Raw genomic sequence first — 24,411 nt, forward strand, 5'->3', positions numbered from 1 at the left:
TGCGGCACAAATGCCTGGAACCGGGTTATAATATCAGGAATCCTGGCAAACTTGTGCTGAAAAGCATGTTCCTCCCCAAATCCCTGCCCTGGGATGCTCTGTGGTGGGAGCTGCTTTTGCCCCATCCAAGGCTATAATCAAAGTAAGAGCAGAAAGGTGGCTGTTTGACTCCATCCATCACCAGGAGGTGATGGACAACCACAGGGATAGCTTGGATGTGGCGGCTGTGGCCTGGAAAGGCTGCTCTGGAGAAGAGGAGCCTTCCTCCCACCCTGACCTGGCTCATCTTCACAGTATTGTTACCAACTGTGGTTCTATGGCTGTGATTTTCATCAGCCTCCGTGTACAGCAGCTGGGGAAGGGATCCCGCACCCCGCCTGCTCCTTCCTCCCAGTAACGAGCAAAACAGGCTCCGGCTTCTGGGGCGGAAAGCTGGGGGTAATGGAGCTGAGGAGAAAGCGGGAGGTGGATGTGCCCATGCCTCGGGTGGGGAGTCTGGGGGAAGGGATGGACATGAGGGAGGTATGATGGAGTTATGTGACAGAAGTGATGAAGGTGATGGAAGTATAACGGAGGGGTGGCGGAGGTGACAGGGGGTGATGGAGGGTTGATAGAGGTGTGACAGGCAATGGAGGTGTGATGGAAGTGGGATATGATGAAGGTGACAGAGGGGTGATGGAGGTGACAGAGGGGTGATGGGGTGATGGAAGTGACAGAGGGGTGATGGAGGTGATGGGGTGATGGAGGTGACAGAGGGGTGATGGAGGTGATGGAGGTGACAGGGGTGATGGAGGTGCGCAGGGGCGATGGAGGTGTGATGGAAGTATGATGAAGGGGTGACGGAGGTGATGGAGAGGTGACAGAGGTGTGGCAGAGGTGAAGGGGGTGATGGAGGGTCAATAGAGGTGTGACAGGCAATGGAGGTGTGATGGAAGTGTGATACGATGGCGGTGTCAGAGGGGTGCTGAAGGTGGTGGGGTTGATGTGTGAATGAAGGGGTGGAGGTGTGACAGAGGTGACAAAGGACATTGGCAGTGACGCCGATGGAGACACGGCAGAGAATGTGTGGGTGCAGCGACACAGATGCGATGGAGGCGAGGAGGTGGGGTGGGGGTCACGGACTCGTGATGGAGGATGTGTGCCAGCAGCGGTGGGGCGGTGCCGGGGGGGTCACAGCGGTGAGGCGGTGATGGGGGGGGGGTCACACGGCGATGGGGTGGTGATGGGGGGGTCACAGCGGTGGGGCGGTGATTGGGGGGGTCACAGCGGTGGGGTGGCGATGGGGGGGGGTCACAGCCGTGGGGCGGTGATGGGAGGTTCACACGGCGATGGGGCGGTGACGGGGGGGGTCACAGCGGTGGGGCGGTGCTGGGGGGGTCACAGCGGTGGGGCGGTGCCGGGGCTGTCACGGCGATAGGGCGGTGATGGGGGGGGGGTCACAGCGGTGGGGCGGTGATGGGGGGGGGGCACGTCGGAGCCGGTGGGGGGACTCCCGCCACGCGCGGGGCGGCGCTCGCGCGCGTGCGCCACTGCTCCGCTCCCGCCCCCCCCCGCCCTGCGCCCTCTCTATGGTCGGGCGCCGCTGGCACAGGCGGGGCAGGAAGTGACGGAGGCGCGGAGCGGCGCTGAGGCGGAGAGGCCGCGCTGAGGCGGGAGCGGGCGGCGGGGCCAGGTGAGGCGGGGCCGGGACCCCCGCACCGCGCCGGGCCCCACCGCGCCCCACTGCGGGCCGTCCGGAGCCCGCCGGCACCCGCGGGGCGGCGCTGGGCCCCTCCCCCGGGCCTCCCGGGGAGGCGCGGCCGCGGCGCCGGGGCCGTGCTGGGGAGGCTGGGCCGGGGCGGCGGGTCGGGGCCCTCCACAGGCTCCAGCCCCAGCGGGGCGGCGCGGCCGCGGGTTGGGGGGTCCCGTGTGCCTCCCCTCGGGGGGTCCCCGTGCTCTGCCCTGCCCCGGGGCGGTGCGCCCCGCGGGGAGCGGGTGCCCGGTGCCTGCCCGTGTGCCGGGAGCGGCGCTGGTGGGTCTCTGCGGCTGCTTCCCTCATGGGTGGGGGAAGCCACTTCGGTGCTAATGCATCCTTTAGCTGGGAGAGCGTGTGTTGTGGCTCCGTGTCAGGCAGCAGCGCCCGGTGTGCGAAGCTGTTGACTCATAGAATGGTTTGTATTGAAGGGACCTTAAAGCTCTTCCACCTCCAACCCCTGCCACGGGCAGGGACACCTTCCACTAGAGCAGGTTGTTCCAAGCCCCTGTGTCCAACCTGGCCTTGAACACTGCCAGGGATGGGAGAAGGTGCTGAGATATTGCTTATGAACTCTGTGTATTAAAGAGTAAGCCTTGGCTTTCCTTTACAACTGGCAGTAATGTCAGGCTATCAGCGATACCCGCTCAAAGAGGTGTGGGGGAGAAGATACCTGTGAGTTGTATGGCAAAGCCTGGAATATATGACAGACTATTAGACAGCAGGTTCGACTTTCCAGGTGTGTGTGACCACACAAAGTGCTGGTGTTTCTCATGTGTGATGTTGTAAATGACTCACTGCATGTGTTGTTCATTCCCTTTTCTAAGTGATTTTTGCACGAAGCAGTAGAAATCTTTGAGATGAGGAGTTCCCCTTGGTTTCGTTCATGTCTGAATGCAAACATAGGTTATCTTTTGCCTGGTGAAAGGAGGCTCTTGTTTGTGAAGAGCATCCTTTGAAGGTGGTGATGTGTGCTGAGCTCTTCTCCTTGTTTGCAGAAGGAGATGCAAAGAGCAGGAAAGGGAATGAAGTTTTAGGTTTACTGTAGATACTTGGTGATGTGTTCCTTGCCTTTTGAAAGTGCTTTTTATCAGCTCTCACCTTGGCATCCAGACATTGTTGTCATAGGTTAATATGAATGCACAGAAACAGGGAAGAGAGGAGGCTGGTCCTGGTGGATTTGCATCTTAGTGATCAAATTCAGCTTCCCTTTGAAGCATCCCCTGTTTTCAGTCCCCTGGAAGCTGGGGGAAACGAGGAGTTTTCCTGCTAACCTGCATCCTTGTTATTTCCAGGGCTTTCTTCTCCTTCTTTTCCCAAGAAGCTCAGGATGGGAAGGGCTTGAAGAGAATTAAAACTCTCACAGAAATGGGGTTTATACACTGCTGTTAATCTCTTCCTGGGTTATCTCCTGAGCTCTCTGTGTTCCTGACAGTAAATATCTGTTGGTTACAGCATGAAAGGCAAATACATCCAGTGGTCATTTCCCTTTAGGAACTTGTCAGCTCTTTTGCTGCTGTGGCACTGGTGAGCCTGTCACCTTCTGCATCCTTTGTCTGGAGGAAGAGCTCTCAGCTCAAAAGATGTGCTTAGGCTGCTTCGGAGTGTGTTGACACAAGTTCAGTCAAGCATCAAGACTGAGGGAATCGCGTGGGACTGAACAAAGTGCATTTTCTCCCCCGTGTTCTGGTGGAACTCAGTGCTGGGAAGGAGTGCAGCTTCCTAATTGTGGCAGGAATACTGATATTCCTGGCTGTGGAGAGCGCAAAGGCTTTTATCCTGGACTCCAGCACTGGCTTTCCCTCCTCTCCTTCTGTATCTGTTCCCTTAAAGGTGTTGGTTTTCGTTTGTGTGTGCAGAGCTGAATCTTCTCCCTGCTGAGTAGTCACAAAAGCTCTTCTGGCCCAGTGTTCCTGTGCCAAAACTCTAAAAACTCCCTGAAATTCCAGGGAGAATGGCCACAGACAGAACTAAATGCCGAATATTGCTGTTGGAAGCTTGAATCCAGTTAGAAGATAATTTCTTTCGGGCTGCAAACAGTGATCTGTGTCACACTGGTATAGCAAAGCCCCATCCAGGGATTTACACACTCGCTGGGATGTTATTTCCGCCCCACAAAGAAGGGAGAAGCTGACAAAGCCGGAGCCTGGGTGGGAGCCAGGCTTTGGGCTGGGGGATACAGTTGATGCTGATTCAGGTTGTCACTTTCTGCATCTCGTTACAGCCAGGCCTGTGTCTCTTTCCAGTGATTGTGTGCCAGAAAGATGGCTACGGACTGGCTTGGGAGCATTGTGTCAATTAACTGTGGAGAGAGCTTGGGAGTCTACCAAGGACGAGTGTCTGCTGTGGATCAGGTCAGCCAGACCATCTCCCTGACACGGCCCTTCCACAATGGGGTCAAGTGCCTCGTGCCAGAAGTCACCTTCAGGTTAGTGGCTGGCTGTCCCCTTCCTGCCTTTCCCCAGCTCTGTGGTGGTTGGCATGGGTTTGGGTTGGTTTTCTCAAAAAATGAGCTCTTTGCCTTAATTTAAGGTGCTGCTGAGTGGTGTTATTGCCCCGATGCAATGAGGTGCAGTTATCAAATCCAGCTCCATCCCTCCTGCTTCTTGCAATGTGCTTTGTGCTGCATAGACAAGAGGGAGTTTTGAACCAAGAAGCTGAACTGATGCTGCAGTGTTACTCTCAGGAGCTCTTTGCCACCAGCTCCTGGTAACACTGTGCTTAAAAAGAAGGGTAAAGAGTCACTCATCACTGGCCATTTTCCTGTTCCTTGGCATATCATGACAACCTAGACACTGAGATCCTCACTGGTTTAACAGTTTTCCTGTTAAGACACTTTTAACTAAGATTGATTCCCTGACACTCTTAATCTTTCTTTTTCTCTGGATTTTAAAGAGACTGGGGAAAGATGGTGACGACCAGATTCTAGGAGATGCATGGAAGTCTGTAACAAGCTCTTATTATACCCCAGTGGGACAAATACTGAAGTTTTGAGTAGAAGCCCCTAATTTCTGAGGTATTTCTCACCATCAGTGCAAATGGAATTCTTGGTAACTGCTGCTTTGTATGATTTTGGCTCATGCCCAGTGCTCCTTTGGTTTTCTTTATCCCTTTTCTGAGGAAACGGGAAGCACTGTCCTTGTCTGAGCATGAATTACCCTCGTCTGAGGGTGGATTACTGGAGAAAGGGATTAAATGGAATAGTAGCCTCAAGGCTAAGATGAATGAAGTGTCTAGAAACTGTTAAACCAGTGCAGATCTCTGCAAAGGTCACTTGCTTCCATTTTCTGCTTGAGTGCTGCCTGTTCCAGCTGGGAACAGAACCCTTCACACAAAATCCAGGTGCAGTGTAGAAATACTCACTGTTATTTTGAGGATTCAGGCCATTTCAGTTTGATGTCTGTGGAAAAATCCTATGTGTTTGGGTGTTAAAATCCCTTTTTCCTTTCTATTGATCAGAAAACCCCACTGTACAATGTTGCACATTGTTCTTCAGGGGTTGTTTCTCGCAGAGGTACCTCAAATGCCAAATTCCTCATGTCTGCTTTTTCTTTCCCTGTTTTTAGGGCAGGTGACATTACAGAGCTGAAAATCCTGGAGATCCCAGGGCCAGGGGACAAGAGACAGTGTGGGGATCTGCCCCAGACAGAGATGGGCATCCCTGGTGTTGGGTGCCAGGTGGGTCCCAGTCAGAATGGCACTGGGAAAGCGTTAAAGAAGCCCATGTCCAGCAGCGCTCCACAGAACATCCCGAGGAGAACGGACACCAAGAACCAGGATATTATCATCTCTCCACAGCAGCAGTGCTCCAAAAGCTACATGGATCGGCACGTGGAAACGCTCACTCAGTCCAAAGGCTTCCGGCGTAGACACAATTCCTGTGAGTATCCATGTTATCCCACAACTTTCTTTTTCACCACTGCGTTATGGCTGCAGCGTCTTCCTTCTTCCTCAAGAATGTTTCAAATGGGGCTTACCTCCTGAAGGTCTGGAAAAGAGGAAGTTAAATAGTGAGGAGAAAGACTTCATAGAATCCCAGCTTGGTTTGGGTTGAAGGGAGCTTAAAGCTCACCCAGTTCCAACCCCCTGCCACGGGCAGGGACAGCTTCCACTAGAGCAGGTTGCTCCAAGCCCCTGTGTCCAACCTGGCCTTGAACACTGCCAGGGATGGGGCAGCCACAGCTTCTCTGGGAAAAGTCTGTGCCAGCGCCTCAGCACCCTCACAGGGAAGAGCTTCTGCCTCAGAGCTCATCTCAATCTCCCCTCTGGCAGGTTAAAGCCATTCCCCTTGTCCTGTCCCTACAGGCTCTTGTCCAAAGCCCCTCTCCAGGTTTCCTGGAGCCCCTTTAGGCACTGGAGCTGCTCTAAGGTGTCCCCTTCAGGAGCCTTCTCTTCTCCAGGCTGCCCCAGCCCAGCTCTCTCAGCCTGTCTCCAGAGCAGAGCTGCTCCAGCCCTCGCAGCAGCTCCGGGGCCTCCTCTGGCCTCGCTCCAGCAGCTCCACGTCCCTCTTGTGCTGTTGCCCCAGAGCTGGATCAGGACTGCGGGGGGGGGGGGGTCTCCCCAGAGCCCAGCAGAGGGGTAGAATCCCCTCCCTTCGCAAGCTGTGCCTCCAAGTGTTACAAGTATAGATCTTCCAAACGTCTGGCACTTGCCTTCGCATCATCCTGTAATCCTCACAGATTTAATCCCGTGTATGATCTGGAGTATGCAAAGTGCTTTCTCTGCTGTGATTTCTGAGAGAAGTGTGGTCGATGCCTGTTTATGTATGAAGCAAATAGTTCTTTAACAGTTTGGGGGTTTTTTGTTAAAGGCAATATCTAAGTTTAGTCAGTGGAGATATTCCCTATGTGGGTTATTCTGCTCTCCTGGCATCCGGTGTTAGGAAATGTAATGCTGAATAGTGATTTCCTCATTCTTCCTGTTTGAGAATTGCCCAATTGCCAGCCTCCAGTTTTCCTCTAAAAGGAACTGGAAACATATAGCAATATTACCAAGCTTTTCTATTTAAAGCCTCTATAACTGTAACCTCTTACAACATCACTCTACAAGTAACTCCCAGCATTATTGGCGGTGGTGTTAAAAACACACAGTAAGAGCTCTAATGAGGATGGTGTAAAGATACAATCAGCACATCTCCAAGTCAAGCATCCCTCATCTTTATTCTGTTCATTAACTCTTCAGCCAGCTCTTGCTTGGTGCCAAAATTGGCTATATTCTCTTTTCTTCCTTAAAGCCCCCTTAGGCTATGCTCCTTTCCAGGTCTTCCTCATGCAGTTATTGAACCATCAGTGGATATCCAACCTATTTCCATGACTTCATTGCTGAAGCATCCGTATGTATCCAATGTATTCCCATGACTTCATCCGTTCTCCCTCACCTCTTGCTTTTGTGTTTAGCAAAGGAACAAAACCCAGGTGGGAAAGGCCAGTTAAACAGGGAGCTCAAGGGCTGTATTTTGTGGAGGAATCCCAAGGAACCTCTGGAAGTTTTCCTCTAACTCTTCATTGCTGTGGTTGCCAAAGGGGGTTGATGGGAGGAGGAAGGACAGAGTGATGTGAGGGGGAGGCATTGCACGCCCTGGTGACCAACCACCATCAAGCCTCTTTGATTTTGGGTGTTTTACTTCTGCCTAAGCCTAAACACTGCCTGGTGCCTGCTGTAGGAAGAGAGCTCTGGTTCCTTTAAGGTTAATGGCTTGGGATTTTAATTCCCTAACTCCTCCTAAGTTCCACTTAATTGTTTGAGTATGTTCCTTTGGTTTTTAGAAGAGCTTGTTTCAACTTCAACGTTGGCTACCTAAATAGCACAAATAACTCCTGCTTTGCTTTATTCTGGCTGGCTGGAGCATATAGGAGGAGGGTTAATAACCTCACTTCATGCTGTTTTGTCAGTGTCTGGTGGATAGCTTGGATTCATTTAGGGTAAATGAGGTAGAGAAGTGAACTCTTACCCTCAAAATGTGTGTATTTGGAGTGTGGGACATACGATGGGTGAATCTCAGGAGGGGGATAGAAGAGGTCCTGGCTCTGTGGTGATGGTGGGTGCAGGCGTCTGGGGAAGAACAGGCTGAGGCGTCACCTAGAACTGAAGTCATGCAGGGTTCAGGACAGCTGGAAGTCGACCTCTCGATGCCCTTTAGCGTGCTAAGTCAGGCCCAAAGCTCCCCCTTTGGAATACTTGTGTGACTGGAATCAATAAACAACAAATATCAAGGCAGGATTCCCAACAATGGCTTCTGTGCCATGCTGGCACTGGGCTCACTTGTGCCAGGGCTGGCAGCAACAGCTCCCACCGGGATCTCTCAGGAAGGCAGCCAGCTTGCTGGAGACTTCATGTTTGCTTGTGTGCTGTACATGAAAGCTTTCTTTTCCCAAGGAACAAAAAAAGCCTGGGAAGTATTGTTTCTCTTTGGAGGGAGGCGCTTCTCTGCACGGCATCGAGCTGCCAACTTGACATGGAGCCATGTGCTGTTCCTTAACGAGCTTCACACATACACACACAGGATGCTGGGAGTTGCCATCCCAAAGGAGCTGGGCTGGAAGGGCTGGCTTTGTGTAGCTGCTTGTATCATGCTGTGGAAGCAAGGCCAGGTTGGACAGAGGGGCTTGGAGCAACCTGCTCTAGTGGAGGGTGTCCCTGCCCGTGCCAGGGGGTTGGAACTGGATGAGCTTTAAGGTCCTTTCCAACCCAAACTATTCTATGATAAAACTCATTCTGTGAGGGACCTGGGGGGGTTTAGTCTGGAGAAGAGAAGGCTCAGGGGAGCCTTATCACTTTCTACAAGTGCCTGACAGGAGGGTGGAGCCAGGAGGGGGCTGGTCTCTGCTCCCAAGGAACAAGGGATGAGACAAGAGGAAACAGCCTCAAGCTGCACCAGGGCAGGTTTAGATGGAGCTGAGGAACAATTCCTTCCCCAGAGGGTGCTCAGGCATTGGAACAGGCTGCCCAGGGCAGTGCTGGAGTCACCGTCCCTGCAAGTGTTCACACCCCGTGTAGCCGAGGCCCTCAGTGCCATGGGTTAGTGGTGGCCTTGGCAGTGCTGGGGAACAGTTGGACTTGATCTTAAAGGTCTTTTCCAACCTGGTTGATTCCGATTCTATGAATAGCAGCCTTCAGGGAATGGCTTGGTCTGGTGTGTCACACTGGTGCCCTGGAAGGCAGTGGACCCTTCTCCTGTTGGCCTGATGTCAGCTTCTTCTACCTGAGTTTTCCCTTCACCTTCCCTGGCCCTTCTTGTAGGCTTTTCTCCTCTTTTCCTCAGCCAGCAGTCGTCTCTCCTGTCTAGAGGGTGATGCTCTAAGAGGAACACCACATAACTTTGCTGGTTGGCCTGTGCCGTGTCCTGTGCATCCTGTGTGAGGAGGTGAAAAGAGAACTGGTTGCATGGCTCAGCAGTGCTTTGAGCTGGCATCCATGGCTCTGGATTAGGGAGCTGCCCACCACAGCAGCTCATTCTGATGAGGTATGGCCTTGGCTCCCATTTGTTGTGTCTGCAGGGGAGTCCAGGGAGCTTTCCAGCCATTGTTCTCCCAGCTTTTCTAGCACAGCTTTGTGTTCCAGCAGCATTCCAACACTGCTTGCCTCAGCTGCTTCTGTGCCCTGCATCCAGTGCCCAGTGGCACAGCTCACCCCACGGTTTGCTTTTCGGGTCAGCTGAGGAGCTGTTTGTGGAAGAAACTGGCAATGGGTGTAAACCTCTTGTTGGATAACAGGACCAAACCGGGTTCTCCTAGCGCTTGACGTGCACACAAGGCTTGTTTTGCCTTTGTGGGCAGTGGAGGCTTTAGCTTGTTCATCTGAACTCATGATGATTGCTTTGACCTGGAGTTTGTGAGTGTTTGGGGAACCCAGCCTGTTGTGTTGTCTGGGTTTTCATCTCGGGGGCTGCTGAGTGAGTGCAGAGGAGGCCCCGGAGCTGCTGCGAGGGCTGGAGCAGCTCTGCTCTGGAGCCAGGCTGAGAGGGCTGGGCTGGGGCAGCCTGGGGAAGAGAAGGCTCCGGGAAATTGGAATCATTGGAACCTGAAGCTGCAGCAGCTTTTTGAGAGGGGGTGTTTTAGAGTGTTCAGGTCTATTTAGTTTAGCTCCTGAACTTGAGACGGGCTCCAGAGAAGGAGCTGCTGAGCAGTTCTACGAGCTGCCTTGCTATAGGGAAAGCTTTCAGGTCAGGCAGCCAAACAGTTCTCTGGAAAACCAAGTGACACACTAACATAGAGGGAAAAATAAACAGGCGAAAATCCTTGCTGAGACAATGCATTCCTAACTGGGCATAAACCCAAGTGCACATCCTTAGCAAGTCATCTTTCAGCATGGCCTAAGATAGATGTGGTGTGAGGTGGACTCAGTATCACGCTATAAACCAGGTTGGTCAGAGCTTACAAAGTCCTCTAAGTGTCTGAGATACTACCTGGGTTTTCTAGTGCTTTCTATGTAGGCTTCAGGTAACTGTGAGGGTGTTCTGGAGTTAACAGCAGCAATTTAGGTCGTGTCATTAACCTACCGAATGCCTTTGCTGTAGAGGGCTGAGTTCTGCTGTTAACTTGGCCAAAATGGGCATGTTGGTCTTAAATATTCCTGTCCTGATCCTGAAATGAATAAGCACTCGTGTAGAAACAATTGACAGGAGGAAGGTCCATTGCTTTCAAGAGGAAGTGCTGCTCCTGTCGGTGGAGTGGAGGATTTCACACCTTGGAAATGTGGGAGACGGGAGCTCGGGTTTGTTGGGCTCCACCAGTCAACCCGAGGTTACAAGTAACCCTTGCCAGGGATTTCTCAGGACCAAACTAGACTTGTCTGCACTTAAAGGTGACAAATAACCTTGTGGGAGGCTGTCAAGGCTGTGCCTATTGCAGATCTTCTGGGATGTTTTCAGAGCATCCATCCAAATTCTTCCTGTCTTCTCCCACTGGTTGTAATAATGTGTAAAGACAAAAACAGGCTGATTTTCATTTTTGGGGAGGTACAGAAAGAGCACACATCATCCGGGTAACTTGGTGGCACTTTGTTTCCAGTGGTTTCTGTCAATAAACTCCTTTGTATATGTTACTCTCCATAGTGATCATCTTAAACTACAAGAAGTATTTTAGTAGAGGAAGCAGTTTTGCTGTGATAGCTCCATCCATTGGATGCTGTAGGTGATACCTGAAATTGCTGGAATTGGCCTGAAATGTTTTCTAGGTGTTGCTAATGTAACAAGGGATGTACAAAGAGATTAATATTAGGGTTGAGTTTGAGTTAGGACCCAAGTTTGTGGGTGAGCTGAATAATAAGGTAAGAAATAAGCAAGTAAAGGGATATGTTGACCTCCTCATTGCATATGGTTTTGTTTCAGTCCCTGATCTACTGGCAGCAAGGAGACTTTCATCAGTCTCACTCCAGGGAAATCGGGCTTTCAGGATGACTTGTGGTTGGAAAGAAGTGCACTTAAACATGCAAGGGGCTGAAGAAGGAGGAGAATGAAATAGGGGTGAGGTATGGGAATGTGTACTTAGTGATAGCGAGTGTGAGGAAAAAGAAACACTTGATATTCAGGGGTTTAAGTTCTTCCTTAAAGATCATTAATAGGTGGCCAGTGTGTTAGGAAGGGAAACACCTATGTTAGATTCTGAAATTTAGGGAAATTCCAAAGTAGGTTTTGGGCCCCGTGCCTGTGTGAGCATGAGCTCGGTGTAGAAGGAAAGCTATCTTGGATCATGGCTAGCTGCTTATCTTATCATTAATGGGACACACCACCTTTAATGAAATCAAATGTGGAGAAATGCTTACTTTGCTCCTGTGGCCAGCCTTCCTGGTGGAAAGTCCCTGGAAGTGTCTTTCCTGGTGCTCTTGTGTTTTCTGTTAGTGGACCTTAGCATGAGGAATGCCAAAGATGAGCTCTACAATAAGTATCCCTTGGGTCTGTGGGCTGCAAGCACGAGCTCCCCTCTCTTAACAAACGTGTTGGGGGAAAATCCGTGTGAACAAAAGTAGCTTTGCCCATTTATGCCACGTTTCCAACTTGTTTTGCTTTTCCTTTAGGGTCATCCAGCAGCCGTCACCCGAACCAAGTGACGCCGAAGAAGAGCGGCCTGAAAAACGGGCAGATGAAGAGCAAAGATGACGAGTGCTTTGGGGATGACATTGATGAGATCCCAGACACTGATTTTGATTTCGAAGGCAACCTGGCCCTTTTTGACAAGGCAGCTGTGTTCGAAGAGATTGAAACGTATGAGAGGAGGAGCGGCACCCGGTCCCGGGGGACCCCCAACGAGAAACCAGCTCGCTATCGGCACGACGAGAACATCCTGGAGTCAGAGCCCATAGTCTACAGAAGGATTGTTGTACCCCAGAATGCTAACAAAGAGTTCTGCACGGGTATGCCATGTCCCTTCCTGATCAGGATGGACACTCTCCTGCTTTGCTGTGCTGCGTTGTTTTCCCCAAGGGGGTGTCTGTCAGCTTAATGTGGTACAAGCAAGGGCATCTCTTTACGTAAGGTTGGATCTGTGCCTTCTAGCTACATACAACCTTTGCAATATTACCTAGATAAAAAAATCCTCAGATAGGGCACAAGGTAGGTGGTTTTCCAGGAGGGAATAAAACTGCTGGTGGGATAACAAGAAATAGGAGGGATTTGAATCCTTGCTTGGATTTTGGTAGCTTGATGAAGCTGAGTGGATGTGATCGCTGGCTCGTGAGAGGTTGGGGTGGGCTCAGGATTCTGGTACCTGGTAGCACATGATTTGTGCTCTCTTGCTAAAAGGCAGGAGGTTTCACATGCTTCTGGTGCTCCTTGGGTGGTAGTTACAGATTTCCACGTGGTTTTGGGGAAGTTTAAAATGTTGTTGGTGTAAAAAGCAACAGTTCTGGCTCTTCCCATCCCTAATTCCAAACATTCATTGTACAAAAGGTGGTTTAGGTGGGGTCTTCCCCCACTTACTGCCCATTGCTGCATGAAAGAGATTTTACTGTAAGCAATCTATTTATATGTGTTCACGTGCTGTACAGCACATGTGCTTTATGCCACATTTAGGTACAAATTCCCTGTAACTTCAGTCTAGTTGTGCTCTCCTGCCTCCTTTTTAGCACTTGCAAAATGTAGGAGTGAAGGAACTTGAGCCTTCCAGGGACATTTCTTTTCCCCATAAGAAGAAAATCAACTTTTGTAGAGAGACATGAGCAGTGCATACCCTGCTGGCCTGGCCTCTGAGCTGAGGTGTGATCAGCTCCTTGATCTCTCATTCTTGCTCTGCCCAAGAAGCTCCAGCTGTGAAGCACTTCAGAGAAGGAAGCTGATTCATTTGTAAGGATTTGTTGCTTTTTAGTGTGAAAAAACAAGTCTTGTAATGGCTCTGCTATACAGTGATATCATAGCTTTCCATTTGTCATCCATCTTCCTATTGGTCTCCCAAATGAGATGAGAACATACTGGGTCATAGCAGAACTTGCCCAGCTCAGTATTGTGTTTCCAAGGATACTTAAGGAAAAGTGAAAGAACAGAGCAACCACACAATGAGACTTCCCTGAGTGCTTTGTCTTTCACAGTTTTAAGCCTTCCTGAAGCAGAAGAGGTAGTTCACTATTAATAGCTTTTGATGAGGCTTTTTTTGTCTTCTGCTTGATTTAACCTATTGCTTTATAAATCTCTGCAAGCTTTCAATCTCTCTAGTGTCCTGTGGCAAGAAGCTCTCCAGTTGCCTGTGTGCTGGGTGAATAAGCTCTTCTTCATTTTTGTGGATAAATATTCATTTATTAGTATTCTTTTTCATTTACTCCTTGTCAACTCATCTTCCAGCTGGTTTTACTTGAGAGGAAGCAGGGCTTCTATGTGCAGCTAATCTGGAACTAAAGCTAACCTACTGCTAGCTGCCAGTTTGAGAAGTAAGGCTGATGCTGTGTTGCAGCAGTACAGGTCCTGGGAGGAAAACCCTGCCATGCAGCAAGCATCAGTGAGTAAATTCAGGGCATGGAAATGAAAGCACGTTGCTAAACTCCATCATCTTTGTGATGGAAACTCTCAGCTCCCTGGTTGCAGCGTGCTGAAGGGAGCAGCCCAGAGAAAGAGCTTGTTTTGGTCTTGGCAAGCCTGCCCTGGGAGGGTGGTACATGACTCCCCTCCATAGCTGCAGGGTCTCACAAGCCTCATTAGCTGCTGTTGGGTGATTAGTGTCCCCTATGGAATCCTGGATTTGTTTGGAAGAAAAGCTGTCGTGTCACCCAACGGGCAGGGTATTGACAGCTCCAGCTCCCTGTCGCCTGTGCTGAGCAGGGCACATTCACAGGCCTGGGAATGATGATCACAGTGTCCCAGTGCTGTGTCTCTCCCCGTGGTTTTCCCACAGAGGGTGATTTCCTTTGTGTCCACTGAGGAAGTTTACTTTTGCTTAGGAAATGCTAAGGGCAAACTAGCAAAAAGCTCTTGTCAACAGTTGTAACTTGCCTGCTGCTGACAAAAAGATGTCCAGTGTGCTTGGAGGAATGGTGGGCTGTCCCTTGGAAAAGCAAATCCTGGCTTCTTTGTTAAGCAGCTGGAAGGAGGATGCTGAGCTACAAGCAGCATGCCTCTGAGTGGCTCAAAGAGCAGCAGCTGCTCAAATTAAAGCCCCAAAAGGCATCATTTTGGATGTATCTATGGCAGGAATTCTCTTCCTGCTTCAGAATTCTCCCTGGAGACTTTTCTCTGGACCCCTAAGGGGAGGTCTACTTGCAAAAAGCGCTTTCTAGGTATAGGAGAAATAAGTACTTGGTAAATTCTTCACCCTAGGCCAGTCCTGAAGATGATTGTCTTAAGAGCTCTGGCTGATACAGTGGTTATTCTGTCTGCTGTGATAGCACAAAGTGATGCTGGGGATTGGCAGCCAGCTGATACCCAGCTCTTGTCACTGTGGCAGAGGAAGAAGTCAGTGAATGCTCTTTTATGCCATGGAGCTGGGGAATAACCAGGATTATGCAGCAGTAAACCCAGCAGTTTTGCTGGTACCGGTTCTCCAGAGGACTATCTGCAGGGCTTCAGTCTGTGCTTTTATTACTAAGAGGAATTGAGTTGTGTAGGCTGGAACAAAGCTGCAGAAACACTTCATTGGGGTGCTTTTCTGGGAGCTGATTTTCTGGAGCCAGGCTGTCAAATAGACATTAGAGGTAAGCAGGGAGTGAAGAGGGGGATCTGTTCCAAACAAAAGTGAAAACCTGAAGCTAATAGAGCTTTCCAGGTCCCTGATCATGACTGAGGCCATCCCTAGGGCTTCACACATGAATTTCTCCCAAATATATAATTAGTCTTTAAACGTGTGTCTATCTGTTTTCCTTCTGTTGGTCAGCAGCCTTGGAATGACCTCTGATTGAGCAGCACCATGATTTGGGATCAAGTCTTTTGGTAGGAACTGCAAAGCCAAAGTCCTGCAGGTGTGTTGGAGCTCAGTTTGCAGTCAGATGGAGTGTCTCAGTTCATCGTTGGTGTCTCTCTAGAATATCATCTCAAGCATACCAGGCTGTCCAAATGGTTCCTTTTGTGGCAGTTCATCTCTCCTTTCCTCTTACCTTTGTTTGATTGCTGCTAGCACGTACCACACACGTACCATGGGTTCTAGTTCATGACAGCAGCTCTGCTCTGGAGCCAGGCTGAGAGAGCTGGGCTGGGGCAGCCTGGAGAAGAGAAGGCTTCTGAAGGGGACACCTTAGAGCAGCTCCAGTGCCTAAAGGGGCTCCAGGAAACCTGGAGAGGGGCTTTGGGCAAGGGCCTGGAGGGACAGGACAAGGGGAATGGCTTTAACCTGCCAGAGGGGAGACTGAGATGAGCTCTGAGGCAGAAGCTCTTCCCTGCAAGGGTGCTGAGGCGCTGGCACAGACTTTTCCCAGAGAAGCTGTGGCTGCCCCATCCCTGGCAGTGTTCAAGGCCAGGTTGGACACAGGGGCTTGGAGCAACCTGCTCTGGTGGAAGGTGTCCCTGCCTGTGGCAGGGGTTGGAGCTGGATGAGCTTTAAGCTCCCTTCAGCCCAAACAGTTCTATGATTCTATGGTTACACTGGCTTAAAACCTCCCTCACCTGAACTATGGGCATCAAATGGGTGCTTAGGAGTGGATCAGTGTGACAGCCAGAGCTTATGTGCCAGGGTCAGGCTGCAAAACTAAAGCTGAGCCTGTTCTGCGAGGGTGGTGCTGACAGGATGGCTTGGTTTTGTGTGTGCCATGTCCTTGACTGACTTTTCTACTCTCTGTAGCTTTTAGCTCTTCAGTCTATGGATGACTGCCTTACAGCAATTGTGTGTATTGAATGTGTGAAGTGTTTCTGGGACCTTTGAGTAGAGTGCAAATGAAGTTCACTTGATCCAACCACAAGAGAAAACAAAGTGGTCATGGAGCAGAGTCTCTTTGTCCCTCAGACGGCTTTTTGCTCAGCTGGAGTGAATTGTGCACTGGTTCAGGGAGAGGCTGACACTGGAAGGTCAGCCAGAACTCCCGCAGGATTGGTCTTCATTAAAAATAATGATGATTAAACTACATTAAAAACCCTAGCCCATAAGTGGAGAAAATCACTCATGTCTGTGGGGCAAGGGACTGTGGTTTGCTGAGGCTGCAGGCAGGTGGCTCCAGCTTTGCAACCAGCAAAAGACAGCGAGTAATGTGCTTGTAGTGGGCTGGAGTTAGACCCACATCACGTAGCTGCAGCTTGGGAGCTGTGTGGCCTGGGAACCTGGAGTTGCTTATTGCTAAAAGACAGAGTTCTCAGTGTTCCATAGAGCTTTTGGGAGATCCCAAGTCTAGTTCCATCTCGTTCATACCTGCAGCTCCCCTGGTGTTATCTCTGGACTGAAATAGTGCAGAGAAAACATGGGGCTTATGAGCTACTCTAGCAGCAAGCCTTGCTTTTCTCCCTGCAGCTTCAAGCACTGGAGGCATTTGGACTTGCTTTGGGCTTGTTTGGGGGAAAACCCTTTGAATTGCTTAACTTGTGGAGATTTAGCTCAGTCCTTCTGCTGGCACAGGGTGTTTTAATCCAAGCAGTGTGTGTGTAACCTTGCATAGAGAAGCTTGAGGAGGGAACTCCTTCGCAGTGCCGGGGACAGTGTGCCTCAAACAGAGAATCCTTGCTGTTTACTCAGGCTTCAGCAATGCTCTGCGTGTCACAAAGCTCTTCAGTCTGTAGCTGCCCTTTTCTTTTTCCAGGCAGCTGTAAAATACATTTATTTAATATTCAAAGTCCTGAGCTAATTTCTTTGATTACCTTCATTACCGAACAATAAAGCTGCAGTGTCCAACCCAAACAGAATTAAGGTTGGCAGGTGTTCAGGTTTGGTGCAGCACTGTTATTGTTTGGGGCTTTACACGTCGCCTCCTTGCTTGCTTTCTGCCAGAGTTTATTTAACTCCCTCGGCCTGGTTTTGATAAGCCAGTTGGACTGGTTGGACCTTGCGTGAGTGTGGAGAAGGGAAGTTCTCTTGGCATCTAAGCCTGCTCCTGAGAGGGAGCAATTAGGACAAAGTGTAGCACTGGCATGCTAAATGCAAGTTCATCTCCTGGCTCCCAGTTAAGCCCCTTTGTGTTAACCCACTGGGCACTGAGCTGCATCTAGCTGGTGATAAATGTTTCCTAAAGCTTGTGGTCTGGGGGGAAAGTGGCTGAGAGAAGGTTGTAGATGGTTATGGAGAAGGTGGTGGCAGTATTTGTGCTAAATTGGGTAGAGACAGAGTATAGATCAACTGTTTCTGTCTGGTCCCGTGGTTCAGAAGGAGCAAAAGCCCAGTTTGGGATCTCCCCTGCTTCAGGTGAGCCCCCCAACCTGTGTGGAGAGATCCTGAGCTCAGGTCACTCGTTCCAGGTCCTCCTTTGAGTTTGACAAACAAGACATGATGGAGTAGCCAAAAGGTGGATGGGCAGAGGCAGAGCCTCGCCTCGCGTGACTCCGGCGCTGAGGAGGGGTGTGAGCTCAGGGCAGGTACGTGACTCCTGGGGTGGCTTTAGGATTATTAGTGGCTTATGGCTCCAGATGTTCAACGGCTGCTATCAAGAGGCTGAGATGACTTTGAGAATGTGCCCGCTTGCGTGTGTGCTGCGGGCAATGAAAGGCTATCAGAGGTGGCTTAATGGGAGGTTAGCATGCAAGGTCAAGTGTTTGAACACTTTTGGGCCCTCTGTATCTGCAAAGCACAACTGCTGAGTTCAGAAGTGAAGGCCAGACGGATTCAGCAGGATCTACTCCCCAGCATTTTACTGTTTCCATGCAGGAATGCTCCCATTTGACTCTGCTCACCTCGAGATGTACCAAACCTGCTGTTTCCGCTGCAGCTCGACTTAGTGGTTTGTGACTGGGGCGCCCTGGGGAAATAGAGCAGTACAAACAATTCCTCACGATTAAAATACATGCTGCTGTTCTCATTTGAATATGGCACATGCTTGTTACGACTGGTTCTCATGATGTACGAGGCCCACGAGGAACTGCTGAGTTTCCTCTGTGAGCGGATGCGTTCGCTGCGGCTGGTCCCCTCTGAGCTCGTGGTGCTGCGGAGCCACATCGTGTTCCCACGGCTCTTTCCCATGGGTGCAGGAGGTCTGGGCCCTGCCATGGTGAGCACTCAGGAGGCTGCCAGCACCCTGAGCTCAGAGGTGGGAGTGTGAGGGTGAGGAGGGCCTGGGCTGGAGCATGTGTCAGGCTGAGTCCTCGGCCTTTGGGACTCATCGTGCCTGACTCTGTGCACCTCATCTGCCTGTCCCAGAGCAGGAGCTAAGAGTAAAGTTCCAGAGCCCTTGCTCTGCTGGGATTGCTTGTTTAGCTGGGAGCAATGCTTAGGAATGGTGGGAACAGAAGGAGCTGAGAGCTCTTCTTGCTGGCAGCTGTGCCCCAGCTGTGTGGCTGTCCTGTGTGGGGAGGGAATTAAGCTGTGCAGGTCCCTCGCTGGGAGAGAGTTAAGGACATCCAGGAGGAAGTTTCAAGGGGATAGAGCAGCTCCAGTGCCTAAAGGGGCTCCAGGAAACCTGGAGAGGGGCTTTGGACAAGGGATGTAGGGACAGGACAAGGGGAATGGCTTTAACCTGTCAGAGGGGAGACTGAGATGAGCTCTGAGGCAGAAGCTCTTCCCTGTGAGGGTGCTGAGGCGCTGGCACAGGGTGCCCAGAGATGCTGCTGCAGGGTTCAGCTGTGAAAGTCAGTCCCTGCTTGGAGAAGGAAAGTACAGGAGTCATCCAGAACAGTTCCTCAAGTCTGTGTTTCTCTTACCTGCTGAGGTAGAAGAGGCTGTGATGGTGGGTTAAGGGCTGGAAGTTTGAGGCTGGTCACTCCTGATGTCAGGAAGCATAATACATCTGAGCTGCTTTTGGTGGGAAATCTGGTTCAGAGCTGCTCTTCTGGCACTGACAGGGATTAGGAATGCTGCTGTGTGTTTGGGCATGGGTGTGGGTTAAAGCACCGGTGGCCTGGAGACCAGTAAGAAAACCTTTAATCTTCACTCTGGAAGTCAAAAAGGCCTTCCCAGCCCTTGTGTTGCTAAAATTGCCTGCTGAATCTTTGTGGAAATGTATTACTCCAAGGCCAGCAGTTGTATTTACCTGTCTCCACTCAGACTAAGCTGAGTCTGCTGCTCTAGTTTGGATTCATGGAATGGTCTCAGAAGGAACTTGGTTTCCTGGGTTGTGGAGATGCTTGCTAGCAGCTAATAGACCTTTTCCCTTTCATTACTTCTAAGTGCTGTTATAAAACCTTCCCAGTGAGCAGCATTCTGGAGAGGTCTCTGATTATGCCTGTCCCTGTCTCCCTCCCCTCTCTCTGATCCCAGACTCCGGGTTGGTGGTTCCAAGCGTGTCCTACGAGCTCCACAAGAAGCTGCTCTCGGTGGCTGAGAAGCACGGGCTGACCCTGGAGCGGAGGCTGGAGATGACGGGGGTGTGCGCCAGCCAGATGGCCCTCAGCCTCCTCGGGGGGCCCAACAGGTAAAGACTGCTCCCTTTTGCTCTGCCCCCCCTAAGCAGAGCCCAGTTTATCTTGTTCTGCTGCGTGGGGCTGAAGTGGAAGAGGCTGAACCTTTGAGGTCGGTGTCCTGTGGATGCCTGTGCTGCTTGTTGGGTGCTCACTGCATCAGGGGTCCTGTAGCTGGAGGAAGCTGTCACTTCTGGAGCTAAAACCTCATCCCACTGCCTTGCAGACTTGTGTTGTGGCTCGTGTGTCAGCCTGTTCCCAAATAATCATGCAAACAAGTGGGGTGCTCAGGCTGCTGAAGTGGGAGGAAGATTACAGCAGGTTTCCATGGGCACACTGCTTTTTTAACTCCCTCTCTGGAAAGGGGTTGTTTAAACAGACATCCACCCACCTTGGATGAATGACTTAATAAAGGCTTCTTTTTGGCTCCCGGGTCCCAGAAGCAGAAATGTCTCTTGAGTCAAAGGGCTGAGATTGTTTTCTCTCCACTTTACTGGCCACTTTAGTCTCCATCTGTTTACTTGGCAGTACTTTACCAGGACCTGATCATTTGATTCTGAGCAGTAAGCGACAACATACCAGCAGCACTGACCCTGTCAGCTGAAACTCCTCCTGTCAGCCACCCTCGATGGCTTGAGGCCACAGCTATAAATCAGCTGTGTTCCCCAGTTGCTGAGGCTCAGGGGGTAGAGCACAGCAGCTCTCGTAGCAGCACTACAAAAGGATGTGGCTTCCTCCTTCGGAGGCAACGGAAGATGTGCAAAACACCTCTCAGTTTGCATGTGACTGCTTCTCCTCTCCTGCAGGAAGAAGGGAAGAGCTGCTCGGGGTTATTAACAGCCCCCTTTTGCCCGTGTCTCTTAGGCTGAACCCGAAGAACGTGCACCAGCGGCCCACGGTGGCTCTGCTGTGCGGCCCCCACGTGAAGGGGGCGCAGGGCATCAGCTGCGGCCGGCACCTCTCCAACCACGATGTCCACGTCATCCTTTTCCTGCCCAACTTCGTCAAGATGCTGGAATCCATCACCAACGAGTTGAACCTCTTCAGCAAGACGCAAGGCCAGCAAGTGTCCAACGTCAAAGGTAGGTGGCTGAGGAGCTCATCCGCTCTCTGCCTCACAGGGACCTGTGCTGCTCGGTCCCCTGGCACCATCTAGTGGCACTGCCATGGGTTGGTGGCTGCTGAGAGCCTGGCAGGACAGCGGAGAGGTTCGACAGTGGGGCTGTTGTGCTCGTACAGATGTTTCCTGTATGAACAAGCTGCTGCAGGGATCAGAGCAGACTGGCCCTTCTCTTCTGATAAGGGCCTTCCTTGTTCAGCCTATCGAAACTGCAAGTCAATGAGCATCCAACCGCAGCTTCAAACCAAGCAGCAGCTTTGCTGAGCTAGTCCCACCAGCTGTCAGCTCACATCTCTTGCTGTGCCAGAGAACACACTGATGCTTCATCTTCTGTGAGACAACTGGCTTCTGTTTTGATATTTCACCAGTGTTATTTCCAAACCCGGTTCATTTAAAACCTGGGTTCATTTAAAACCTTGGGAGAAGCGAACCTGGGCATTAGGGCAGTGTTGACTGTGCTGTGCTGGCTGAGCTACTTCCCTGTTAGCTTATAAAAGGACTTGGTCAGGTAAGGGGGATGCAGCAGAGGTGATATAGAGCAGGTCAGTGCTGCTCAGTGGAGCTCAGCAGGGCAGGCAGCAGTGCAGCCCATGAGCTGCCTTTCTGTAGTTGCTGCCTTCCAGAAAAATAACCTTTTTTTTCAACTTGTGGACTAGAAAATGGTCCTTTTATAATGGAGAGAGCACCCCCCTGCTTCCCTGGGCTGCCCGGACTGAGCCAGCTCAGGGGCAGCATCTGGGGCTGCCACTTGATGATGTTTTGTACCTGAGAGCCTGAACGTTCTGCATAGTGCTAAAGAGCTCTTAAAGATTGGTGTTAGTGCCTTGTGCAGGGAGATGGCAATAATGACAGGTAAGGGAAGACTGTATGCAATGGGATTTGGGTGCTGGAGGCAGAAGTGAAGAACCTGCTGGCAGCACAAGGATGGAAGGCACTGAGAGCCCGAGTTCAGAGCTTCAGGTTGATCCTCAGCGCTCACCAGTCTTCGTGTTTGTTTCAGATCTCCCCGACAGCCCCGTTGACCTGGTGATCAACTGCCTGGATTGTCATGAAAATGCCTTCCTGAGAGATCAGCCTTGGTACAAGGCGGTGGTGGACTGGGCCAACCAGAACCGGGCCCCCGTCCTCAGCATAGACCCCCCCATCAGCGAGATGGAGCAGGGCATCGACGCCAAGTGGTCGCTGGCGCTGGGGCTGCCGCTGCCGCTGGGCGAGAGGGCAGGGCGTGTGTACCTCTGTGACATTGGCATTCCCCAGAAGGTCTTTCAGGAGGTGGGCATCAACTACCACTCCCCCTTTGGCTGCAAGTTCGTCATCCCCCTGCATTCCACTTAGAGCCAGCCGGGGGGCTCTGAAGGGAGAGAAGAGGAGGAGGTGTGTCGATAAGCTGTGCAGTGGATCCTGACTGGTAAACTCGTGTGACGCCTTAAGGATGGGAAGTTCTGGAGAGGGGTTTTTTTTTTGTGTCCTTCCAGAAGAAATATTGTGTATTTAACAAAAAAACAACAAAAAAAAAAAAGGAGAATAATTGTAAAATGAAACAAAAAAGAAGGAAGTGAATGTTCCTGCAGAGCTGTTCGCATTCTCTTGTGCCATTGTATGAAGGAAGGTGCAGGAAGATGGTGTCTGTCCCTGGCCAAGTGACCGCTGCTGACCAGGCCCAGCCACAGGGTGTTCGTTGAGGGGTTGCACATGGAAGTGCTACAAGTGATGGGTGGGTTGTTGACTGGAGCTGTGGTTCTGTCCGTGTGAGCAGGTAGAGCCAGTGGGAGTATCCTGGTGGGAACAGCACCCCTGGTTATGTAGGAATACCTCCTGTTGCAGTCATGCAGGAGGGAGGGTTTGGTTTCATTCAGTTGTTCTTTTGGACTCCCTCCCCTCCCTTATATTCCTGAAGGCAGTTGTAGGTCCCTCTCCCTCCTGGACCCACCAGCCCTTCAAGGAGAACATTCCCTCTTTGGAAAGCTTGTGGCAAGAGCCAGAAGCTCTCAGGTCACACACGCTCTGGGAACACCAAGTCCTCAGCTGGGCTTTACTTGCTTATGTACTCGGTTGGCTTTTTGTTTGTTCACTTAGTGGTGGAGCCCAGGCTGTGGGAGGGAGGTGGATGGTGGAAAAGAACTTTTGCCAGGATAGTTGGGGCGGGTTTGGTTTATTTTCCTTTTCCTTTCTGGCGCAGTGAGTGAGTGAATCAGGGAAAGGGTAGTGTCAGGGCAATGTCACTTGGAGTTTGGTGCGTTGCTCTGTGGTACAGGTGATATTTGGACAAGTTCCCCCAGTGATTCCAGTATCCCTCTTACACTCGGTGTGGTTTGGGAAGTGAGTTATGGATCAGTTCATTCCCTTTGGGCTCAAAGCCTGTGTATGGGTGTGTGTCTGTGTGTGGCGGGATCCCTCTCCTCACACAGAGGTGCTCAGCTCTCTCAGTGCAGTGAGAGCGGTCAGTGCTTGAAGCTCTGCTGCCCTTGTGGCCCCTTTCCTGTCCCCGAGCTGCTGCAGGTACCTGATCCTTGCACAGAGCCTGTTCTGCCGCCTGGAGAGCCTCAGAGCTTCAGCTGGTGCCTGTTCTCTGGGGAGCTGGCACTGGAGCTGCTCTGTCGCTGTGCTCTGCTGGGCAGCAGGGGCTCTCTTAGCAAAGCTGTTGACCTGCTTGTGTAAATGCTCACCCCTTGGGGCACACCAGGCACTTGTCTTTCCCTTTCAGCTGCTTCCAGCCAAGGCCAAGTGCAGCAAAGGAGGGCAGAGTCTTCAGGTACTTCAATGATGAACATTGCCTGCAAGGAGGGAGTGATGGGGAAGACCCGGCTGTAGGCACAGGAGCACTGGGCTTGCCCTCCAGCTCCTGAGGCCTCTTCCCTGGCCAAGCCCCATCCACCCCAGCAGGACCAAGGGCTCTGCCCCTCTCAGTGCTGGAGCCCTGGTCCCCCCGAGCTGCTGTCCCTGTTGAGGGCTGGCTGCCACCTCTGCCTGGCTTCCCTCTGCCTCCTGTGTTGCTTTGGCTGTTTCTTTCATCTAACCTCGAGGCAGAGGCACAATAAAGGTGGAGCACCAGCCCTTGGTCGTTGCCGTAGTACAATATTAGCTTTAGTCCCCTTATTTTCACTTTCCTTGCTCAAGACACTCGATAAGAGGTTGCTGTTTCAATTCCTGCTTTCCTTGCCCCTTCTGGATTGGGTTTTTGAACTGGGGGTGCCCACACTGAGCACTAACGGGGCAGGAAGGGTCAAGGCTTTGGGCTGTGTTGGGCACGGTTACACTTCACAGTGGCTGGTGCTGAGAGCAGATTTGGGCATTTGGCTGTGCTTCCCTCTGGATACTTGCAGAAATGCATCTCCTGTGCAGGGGGGAGCTCTCCTGAAGCACTCAGAGACCCAGGCAGGGCGCTGGGTCCCTTCTTCCCCTTTCCCCATGTTACCTGTTCAAAGCCCAGCTCACTTTCTAGCTGTGTTTGCAATAGTTTCTACCCCCACCAGGAACTGCCACAAGTGCTGCTCTGGTCACTGACACATGAAGATCACTGCACTCTGTCACTGCTTGATACTCCATTTGTGACCTGATGTTTGTAATGACTAAATTCCTGCCACTACTGGGGGATGCCCTGAAATAAAGTGCAACTATTCATGTGTGCTGGGCGTGTGAAGCTGAGTTATTTGGGCTGTTGTGGTTCTAGAGCCTTCC

At 51.3% G+C, this 24,411-nt stretch overlaps 1 protein-coding gene across 2 annotated transcripts; it reads left to right on the top strand.

The window, feature by feature from the left end:
• The first annotated feature begins 1,583 nt into the window (after positions 1–1,583).
• EDC3 (enhancer of mRNA decapping 3) lies at positions 1,584–24,361 on the top strand. Of its 2 annotated transcripts, none has more exons than XM_030497744.1 (7): positions 1,584–1,672; positions 3,957–4,160; positions 5,299–5,612; positions 11,747–12,082; positions 19,474–19,627; positions 20,478–20,695; positions 21,734–24,361. In XM_030497744.1, exons 2-7 carry the CDS (start codon positions 3,997–3,999, stop codon positions 22,066–22,068), a joined length of 1,521 nt encoding a protein of 506 aa, XP_030353604.1. In that variant the 5' UTR covers positions 1,584–1,672; positions 3,957–3,996; the 3' UTR covers positions 22,069–24,361. The 2 variants fall into 2 exon arrangements, with proteins under 2 accessions (XP_030353604.1, XP_030353605.1); XM_030497745.1 differs by having other exon boundaries at positions 1,595–1,672; positions 3,979–4,160.
• Positions 24,362–24,411: the final 50 nt, after the last annotated feature.

Source organism: Strigops habroptila, chromosome 9 (genome assembly GCF_004027225.2).
Source record: "Strigops habroptila isolate Jane chromosome 9, bStrHab1.2.pri, whole genome shotgun sequence".
Taxonomy (NCBI): Eukaryota; Metazoa; Chordata; class Aves; order Psittaciformes; family Psittacidae; genus Strigops; species Strigops habroptila.